The 9,691-nt window shown below is 37.8% G+C and overlaps 1 protein-coding gene across 2 annotated transcripts; it reads left to right on the top strand.

Moving 5' to 3' along the window:
- The first annotated feature begins 1,512 nt into the window (after positions 1-1,512).
- On the top strand, positions 1,513-6,595 carry mmgt1 (membrane magnesium transporter 1). 2 transcript variants are annotated; one of them, XM_053630816.1, is made up of 5 exons: positions 1,513-1,627; positions 2,731-2,856; positions 4,427-4,479; positions 5,482-5,585; positions 5,708-6,595. In XM_053630816.1, the coding sequence occupies exons 1-5, from the start codon at positions 1,549-1,551 to the stop codon at positions 5,862-5,864; spliced, it is 519 nt and encodes a 172-aa protein (XP_053486791.1). In that variant the 5' UTR covers positions 1,513-1,548; the 3' UTR covers positions 5,865-6,595. The 2 variants fall into 2 exon arrangements, with proteins under 2 accessions (XP_053486791.1, XP_053486792.1); XM_053630817.1 differs by lacking the exon at positions 2,731-2,856.
- Positions 6,596-9,691: the final 3,096 nt, after the last annotated feature.

Raw genomic sequence — 9,691 nt, 5'->3', positions numbered from 1 at the left:
GAAATGTCTACATTTATTTTTTAAAAAAAGAAACAATAATAATAATAATAATAACAATAATAATAATAATAACAATAATAAACGCTTAGTCACTCCCATAAGTAACAAATGCCATTTTAACCACTGAATCACATTAAATGAAGGCACCAAAGCTCAGGTCACTCAGAAGAAATCCACCAATCATTGAGATCTCTGTGGCATGATAAATGATACTGACAGTTGTAATTCATGATTATTTTTTTTAAGGAATTGAAAGAATTAATTACAGGAATTTAAAAATAATAATAAAAGCACATTTATTTAGTAGCATTATTACAAATTCCAAAACATTTAAACCACTTATTATTCTCGTTTACTTGATTATTTTTATTTATTTACTTTAGGCACTAAAATCCCTCCATATTCTAAGAAAATTTAGAACCCTTAAGGGCTCTTTGGTTGTCCTTGAAGAACAATACTGAAGCTGCCAGTATTGCTGCTACACTACAAAACAGTTTACCGTTTACAGCCCATGTTCTGCGTATTTATTGTCCTGCAATCATCTCACAATGTTGTGTCTTGCATACTGTTTTGTGTTGCACCATGGACCTGGAGAAACAATAAAACCAACTTGACTTGACTTGATGAAATGCCTGTAGGCCACAGGTTCCCACGCCTGGTCCTGGAGTACCCTACAGTATGTCCTGTACGTTTGAGTGTTTTCCCTGCTCCCAACATACCTGATTCAACTAATCAGTGAATTAACAGCCCTTCCTGAATTTAGGTCTGTAGAGCAGGGAGGTCACAAAAATGTGCAGGACAGGTACTCCAGCACCAGGGATGGGAATCTGTCTTATACTGCCAAGTGACTCATAATCATGAGATACTAAATCATGATTTCTGGTCACTCACTTGTTATTATTAAACACTTACTAATGACGTAGAGGAGCTTTTTCGTGATTGTAACTTGGTAAATGGCTTACATATAATATAATATTTTATATCAATATATATATATATATATATATATATATATATATATATATATATATATATATATATATATAATGTATTTATTTGTTTGTTTATTTGGGGGTCAAACAACCAGCAAACCAAGGCTGTGAAGAAAGCAATGCGTAAAACGACATGATAGACCCAACAGATTTAACTTCCGGTGTCGCCTTTAAACCGGATATTTCAAAATATAAGCCGCACCCGGGTAAAATACACTCTTTTAAAATTATGTGATAATTACGTCGTTACACAATACATTTTATGAAATTTATAGGTAAATTATCGCGTCAACACTTCAACATTAAGGCAAACATGAATTATTATCGAGTATTTTTCATAATTTCTATACTTTCCGTTATTCAGACTATCCCGCATTGGCTCAGATTTCCTCTCCACCGCGGAGCCCTAAAAAAGCATACCCTAACGCCCCTTGTTGTATCACACCAACTAGCGGAAACAAACCGGAAGTAATAACCGGAAGTCGTTATCAAAGCCGCCTTCACGCTGCTCGTTCGCTTTAGCTGACTGGAAGAAGTGCATTGCGCTTGCTTGAAAATGGCTTCGTCCTTTTGGAAAGGCGTTGTTGGTTTAGGATTGTTCGCCTTGGCCCATGCCGCTTTCTCGGCGGCGCAGCGTGAGTGAAAATGATTTCTCAAGAGGAAATACGGCGAAATAAATGATATTTAATCTAGATGCTAGATGTTTTAAATCCCAAAGTACAGATTGGACCTCTCGAGCTAGTCGGATAGTTAGCATGTCGGATAGCGGAACGCTGTGCTCAGTATAGCTGAAGTAGATGAGCATTTCTTTTCAGCCGCTAGGTTTCATCGCCTTTCATTTCTAGCTTCATGGGTAAATAAGGTATTAAGTGATAACATGCGACCATGTCTTTATAGTGTAGTGATCTATATTATCACTCGCCGCGTAATGAAATATAAATCACGACTGCCTGTGTTTTGTTCCACATATTTGCCCATCACCGGCTTAAACAGTCACTAAGGCTAGGCTACGCTAATTCTTGGCTAAACAACTACTTCGCACTATGTTCCGGGCATGCTGACTAATAGCTTAGAGCTCTGTTCCCATGCACCTGCACAAGAGCTGCTCTCTTCTAGTTCTCAAGAAATAAACACGCACGATGTGTATTTTCTTACTCAGAGAATCAAGTACAATTTAACACATTTGTGTTTTAAAAATTCTCCCTTTAAAGCCATATTTCAGCAACGTAGATCATCAGCGCTTTATAGTAATGCAGTCAGTAAGGGACCGTCTAAAAAGTGCATGACCTGTGCGACTGTATAAGATGTATACTTTACAGGATATCTAACGTATTGCAGTGTTAGGATACAGTTGTTTTTTTTAATGCTTAGCATATTTTATTAATGATGTACATTTTTTATTACACGAATAAACTTATTGTGCCATATAAAACCCAAGGTTAGTCTTAGCAACTACAGTGAAATTTTTTTATTGATACTTTTTATTCTGCAAACAAATAGAAATGAAACTCAAATATTTTGATTCACACTATATTATACTCCATTCTTCTTATCAAAGACAAGTCTATTTTGAAAATATGTTTGTTTTCTTTTTTTGTTTAAAAAAGAAAAATAGTTAAAATTCAATAGCTTATTGCTTGTGGGAGTTACACATGTAAAACTAAATGCGGTATGATACTGTAATGTAGACGACTATAATCTTGCTACAATCTTACGGTGCTTTTCCACTGGTATCTAGGTACAGTGGTACAGATAGGTACCTGGTACTTTTTAGTACCACCTGGGTCGAGGTTCCGAGCAAGCCGAGACGATACTAAATATGTGAGCCACGCTCTGAGGGAGTATGGATTCTCTTTAATGACTGGTCCTGTATTGTTCCTGAATAAATGTCATTCAATACATACTTTGCGTATGGTTATATTCTATTAATCAAAAATGATGTATCATTTATCTCATTACAGATAAAATTACAACAAAGGTTTCTGTGCTAGATTATCACATCTTGCTCGTTACCGATTTCCAAACAGGCGTTTTTCAAAGTCACTCCCGTCGCGGTTGAATCTAACTTCGTCATATTGAGCACTATGTACGATCTAGAACACCGTTATTTTACATCTTTAATAGGGTCCGTGTTCAGTGAACAGGAAAGGTGTTTGGAATACGGCCTGAGCGTGTATTTGTACAGGGCTTCAATAATACAACGTTATTCCTACGTGAAGGCGAGTGGAAGGTGGATGGAAAATGGAGGCTAATGTCTGGTTGGGTCACACAAGATTAAAAAAGTGGCGTAGGCCATAGGGAGTGTGGCGCCTTGACGTGTTCGACCTACAAGACGTTGTGCCCAGGCGCCTCTGAATTCTTCATCCGGGCCTGAGTAAAGCGAGCCGAGCCGTACTGTGCAGTGAAAATGGTAGTTACCTCAGTAGTTCAGTGTCCGTGAATGATTTAACAGGCTCAACTCGCAAGTAACAATCCCTCACGTGAAACTAAAGCAGTTTGTCCTGTAAATCATTATTCAGTGTTAGTTCATTAAACTGCAGCTTAAATCAGCACGCTAGCTGGTACTGATCCGTTTAACATGCGTATAAAGAATTAACGTTCTTTAAAGAAGGGCTTCTCAGACATGTTTTTAAGAGATCCACGAATCAGCACAGTACAGATTTATTTTATGATCATTATTCAAATATCAGACCCTTAATTTAAATGTCCAAAAAAATGTTAAAGCTATGAATTTTATTCCTGAAGCTTCCACTCACAGAACAACATTTCTTTTCAAACTGTCGTTAGAGTCAAGTTAACTACTTGTAGAGTACAAGAACGTAATAATAAATATAACTAATGATGACTGTGTTTTTCACAACTGTAACTAACTAACTAAAAAAAAACTGTCCATTGAATAAAAATGAAAACGAGTAGTTTATGATAAAATGTAACATAATTGCATGTTAGAAAAATCGGGCGGCACACATACTGTACGCACATACTCTGCTGACGACGAAGTTTGCATCGTGCGTACTGTATGCTGTTCCTAGCCTATGTGTAAAAGGTGAAACATACTTTCTGCTTAGGGCACAAGCAGTACCAAGTATCAGGTCCAATATAAGATTAGATTTGACACAGATCTTGTTTGTGAATACAGCACACAACTTCTTGTAAGGCACATTAGTAGCAAGCCTCCTTTGTTTTGTTTAGCTTGGCAGCGAAAGCTTGTGAGATTAAGCGTCGTTCATATGAGCAAGACGGAACAATAGGATTTGTAAATCAATTTCTGTAATGTGTAAAAACAAAGAAATCATGTAAAGTATATAAGGCAAGAAGTGCAGATTAGTTATTTTAGTCCTTTGTAGTTTAGTCTTGTCGGATGTGTCTGTTTTTGTTGTTGTTTAAATTGTGCAAGCCATCATATAAATTTGCTTGTAATTCTTCTTTTCCAGATCGATCATATATGCGACTGACAGAAAAAGAGAATGAAACTCTTCCAATAGATGTAAGCTTTTGCTCCAAGTTTCTAAGTTTGTAATTGGAATAGGGCTGCAACTAACGATTATTTTCATAATCGATTAATCGGTTGATTATTTATTTATTCTTTTTGAATATCGGTTGATGGGGGGGACAAATTCCAATACCATTTTTTCCCCCCGTTTATTTAAAATAAAATCCACGAACTGTGTGTTACAAATATACACTCCAGACTGAAACTTTATTTTAACATATCCACTGTTCATCACCTCGTCTACTTTGTGAGTAAACCTTTTAAGCAACTCGCACCCGTTTCCCCAAGCTCTTGCACAGTGGAGCATTTTGGATATAAACATAAGTTTGTGCTCGTGCATCACTCTCATGCTTCCGTGCCACATGAGCTCTGCTTTGTCAAGTTTGCAGGTTACGGTCTTCTCCGCGGTGTTTAATACAAAATGCTCCCCTGCATTAGAGGACTTGGAGGTTGCACGCTTTTTTCCGCCGTCACTTGAGGATTACGCCTTCATCTGATGGTGACTGGTTATGGTGGGCTTAAAAGATAACGCTGACAAACAGTAAACTGAAGAAATTCACTTCTCCGCTAAAGCTGGCAGAGTCGTATTACGTGCATTTGACATCATGTGCCATAGACTGGGAAATGGCTTATTCTTCCGGTTAGTAAAAACCCGCCAGTGTTCCATTTGAGACGATATTACCGTTCTAAACTCCATACACTAGACGGTAGAGTGCATAGTGTAAGTGCATAGTACGTCGTTTGGGACACAAGAACTGGCCTGTACTCTCCGATGCGTCTTAGTAAACGTGCCTTGTGCCGTCCGCAGACCAACTAATCGATAATGAGATTCGTTGACAACGATTTTCATAAACAATTTTTATCCATTTTATCTATTAATTGTTGCAGCTCTGGATTGGAAAGTGTCGGATAAAAATGGTAGAAGTAAAAAAAAATATATATTTAGATTGTTTTAAAAAAAAAAAAAGTTTAAAAATATCTATTTTGTGTTTACAGATAGTATTACAGACGTTGTTAGCATTTGTGGTTACATGTTGTGGAATAGTCCACATCTCGGGTGAGTTTAAAGACATGGATGCGTCTTCAGAGCTTAAACACAAGTAAGTAAAACGAACTATTATTATTTTTAATTGCCTCAGCTAGAATTGTTTTAATCATTTTCTCGTTAGACGATGTCCGAAAACCGGTGTTAACATCAACCCCCTTCTCTTTCTTTTGCCAGGACATTCGACACATTGAGAAACCACCCGTCTTTCTACCTGTTTAATCACCGAGGCAGGGTGCTCTTCAGCTCACCTGAGCCAGAGGCTCCTACTGCAACTCCTCAGGCTTTGCCATCCAATCCCCTGAGGTTACGCAAGCTGGAGAACTTTCACTGAGACTAGCCTTGAAAGGGGTTCCCCTTGCCTGTGTTGCTGTCTTTTTCTTCCTCTGCATCAGTAAGCTCCTCGGTTTGGAATGGGCATATAAACCATTTTTCCTTTCACTCCTCTAAGTGCGTATGTCAGTATGCTGTACAAATCTGCATCTCAGCGTGGTTATTACTTTGAAAATCTATGGACCGTGCCAATTCCTTATTATTTTTATTTTTTTTCCCTTTTCCAACTGATACATTTGTCTTAAAACGTCTGAAAGATACGCTGTACTCAATCAGGTGGCACACAGAGAACGGAGAAGCCATCCTTCTGTTTCATCTCCTATACCGTTCAGTTTGCCACATGACCTGCTGGGTCGCCATGTTTAACAGAATTTTTATTTTTTTTATTTTTTTTGTCCCCACATCCTTTTCAAAGGAGGTAACTACTATGGACCATTAACTTTACTTGTGTTAAGATATGCTATTTATGACTGATGGACTACAAAATAGATTTTGGTATGCAAATAATGCTACGGTTAGTGTAATTACTAAATTGATACCTGGTATGGGAAATAAAGACGTCTAATAACGCTAACAATACTGTGAACGCGCTGTGGGAAATGAATGGTACACCCCATTTTTTTTGTTAGGTTTTTTTGGGGGGTTGACGGGAGTGATGTTTTTACCATTTTGTTTTATGTTACAGTGCATTTGATTATTTTGAACAATAAAATCTGAGATTTTATTGATGAATTTTTAACTGAAGAGATGTATTCATTTTCACCGTGTCAGGGCATCTCTTCACTGTGATATCTGGTATACACTCATTATCCACTTTATTAGGGACACTCGTATGCTTACACATCCATGCAGTCATATAATCAGCCAATCATGTGGCAGCAGCACAATGCAAAAAAATTCACCCAGGTCAAGAGGGTTAGATCAAACATCAGAATGGTGAAGAAATGTGATCTGTGACTTTGATCATGACATGAGTATTGGTACCAGAAGGGCTGGTTTTGAGTATTACAGAACCTGCTGATCTCCTGGGATTTTCACATACAACAGTCTCTAGAAATCACACTTTTTCTTCATTCTGATGTTTGAGGTGAAGCTCCTGACCTGTATCTGCCCAATTTTATGCGTAGCACTGCTGCCACAATTGGCTGATTTGAATACTGCATGGATGTGCAGGGGTAAAGGTGTTCCTAATAAAGTGGATGGTGAGTGCATTTTATATATACAGATATAGATATACAGTCATGTGAAAAAAAAAAAGTATACCCAATGGAAAAAAATGTTTTGATGTATTTTGACAAGCAAACATCTGATCATCATTGAAACAGTGCCTATTAATAAAGGTGATACACTATCAAATGATATAAAATTGACATTTTGTAACAAAAAAACAGATCAGTCACATGGAAAAAGTAAGTACACCCCTACATTATTCACACCTTCAAATCCATAAAGTTAGAACCAGGTGTTCAGGATTGGGTGCCAGTTATTAGAACCTGCTAAGCGAGTGCAGGTGGAACTTGTCTTATTTTTTCCTACTTAACCTGTCTTATTTATCTAGTGTCTTGTGTTCCCTTTGTTATTGAGGCGTGTGGTGTCATAATGCCAAGCTCTAAAGAGCTCTGTAAGGCCTTCAGGAAAAAAAGGTTGTGGATGTCTGAGTCTGCCAGTTTGTCCTGGACTGGCCGTCCCAGCAAATTCAGCCCAAGAGCAGACTGTCTGATGCAAAAAGAAGTCTCCAAGAACCCCAAAATTTAATCACAGGATCTGCTAGTAAGTCTTGCAACTGTTGATCAAAGTGCATTCTTCTTCAATCAGAAAGAGATTGCACAAATTTGACCTGCATGTGAAGTGTGCCAGAAAAAAAAAAGCCTTTGCAAGACTACAGTTCGCCAATGAGCATATAGGCAAAGACCAGGCCTTTTGGAGTAATGTGCTCTGGACTGACGAATCAAAGATAGAGTTGTTTGGCCATAGTAACAGCAGACATGTTTGGCACAGACCAAAGACAGCTTTTCAGGAGAAGCACCTCATACCACCTGTGAAGCACAGTGGTGGAAATGTTATGGTTTGGGGTTGCTCCACTGCCTCAGGGACTGGACAGCTTTCATTCATTGATTCAACTATGAATTCTGCATCATATCAAAGAGTGCTTGAAGATAATGTGAGGCCATCTGTTCCGAAAGTTGAACTTGAACCGAAAGTGGACATTTCAACAGGATAATGATCCTAAGCACACTAGCAAATCCACCAAGGAATGGCTCAAAAAGCAGAACTGGAGGGTTATGGAATGGCCTAGTCAAAGCGCAGATTTTAATCCCATTGAAATGTTGGGGGGGATTTGAACCGGGCAGTACATGCAAGAAAACCCTGAAACTGAAAGAATAATTGCATGGAAGAGTGGTCAAAAATTCCAGCAAGTCTGGTGGACAATTATGCAAACGCCTACAAGAAGTTATTTATGCTAAAGGGGGCATTACTTGCTTCTGAGTCCAATGGTGTACTTGTGATGTAAATTATTTGAAAAAACAAATTTTCCTTGTGGTTTTGTTCAAGTATATCAACTTTATTAATAGTCACTGTTTCAAACAGGATCAAATGTTTGCTTGTACAAATATGTCAAAAAAACCCCAACAATGTCCATGGGGTGTACTTATTTTTTTTTTCTTTTCACATAACTGCAGATGGGTGACAAATTAAAGGGAAAAAATGATGTCAAACTAAAATTCTGACTGGGCCACATCAGTATTTTTGTGAGTCCTTGAAGAGACATTATCTGAGGATATTCATTTTATGCCTCCACCATTAGGGATTATATTTTCAGGTTGTTCACGTGTCTCCGACATTTTCATTAGCACGATATCTCAAAACGAGTGGTTGAATGTTTGTAACATTTATTTGGAATTATTGTAACCACCAGATGAACAATCAATTTTCAAAACAGGGTCAATGTCAAAACAAGGTCAAATGTCTGAAATAGATTTCCTTCAATGGCTTCCTTCCACGCCATTGGTGTCGAGTTCTACTTGTTTAACATCTTATCTATTCTGTCAATTAACATCATTAAGCTAGGCTCTGAATGTAGAATAGGAGGTTTCTAGGATAAATTAGGGCTAACTGTTCAGTTGTAACAGTTATTAATCTGATTATAGGTTTTTAATTTATATCTTCTCATCTATATCTTCTATCAATCATTGAGTCACATTAAAGGCCAATATCTGACGCTTTTTTTTTTCTTTTTTTTTTTTTAAAATCCTTTTGAGTCTGACTTGCAGCATCCAGGTGATGATTTTTAACCAGCTCATCAGCCTGGTGAAATGTAAGCCCAAATTTTCTGTACAGTGCTATGTATGAAATGCAGGCAGTCCCTACACTACAATTCTAGTGTTTTTTTCTCTATGGTAGTGCCATTGCAATCATTTCGACCCTGATGAATGTCATCTCTTGCAAGATGACAATTCTCCCATCCACAGGGAACGAGGGTTCACTGAATAGTTTTATGAGTATGAAAATGATGTAAATCGTATGCTATGGCCTTCACTGGTCTTCACCAGATCTCGATCTCATGGAACACCTATGAAAGACTTTAGACAGTGTTCCCTACCACCTTCATCAAAACACCAACTGACTGAATATATTTTGGATGAATGGTGTTCATGCCTCCAGTACAACTCCAGGGACGTTAATGTGTCCACCATCTGTATATAATATATTATAAGCTGTCGGGCTAGTTCAAGTGGTTTTACACTGTGGCTGTGTGAGATGAGGTGTTTGTTCTATGTAGAGGTGCTATGAATGTATAACATTTCCAGGTCCCCTTAACCTGTTGAC

This window comes from Ictalurus furcatus, chromosome 8 (genome assembly GCF_023375685.1).
Source record: "Ictalurus furcatus strain D&B chromosome 8, Billie_1.0, whole genome shotgun sequence".
Taxonomy (NCBI): Eukaryota; Metazoa; Chordata; class Actinopteri; order Siluriformes; family Ictaluridae; genus Ictalurus; species Ictalurus furcatus.
This window is presented reverse-complemented; position numbering and strand designations above follow the sequence as displayed.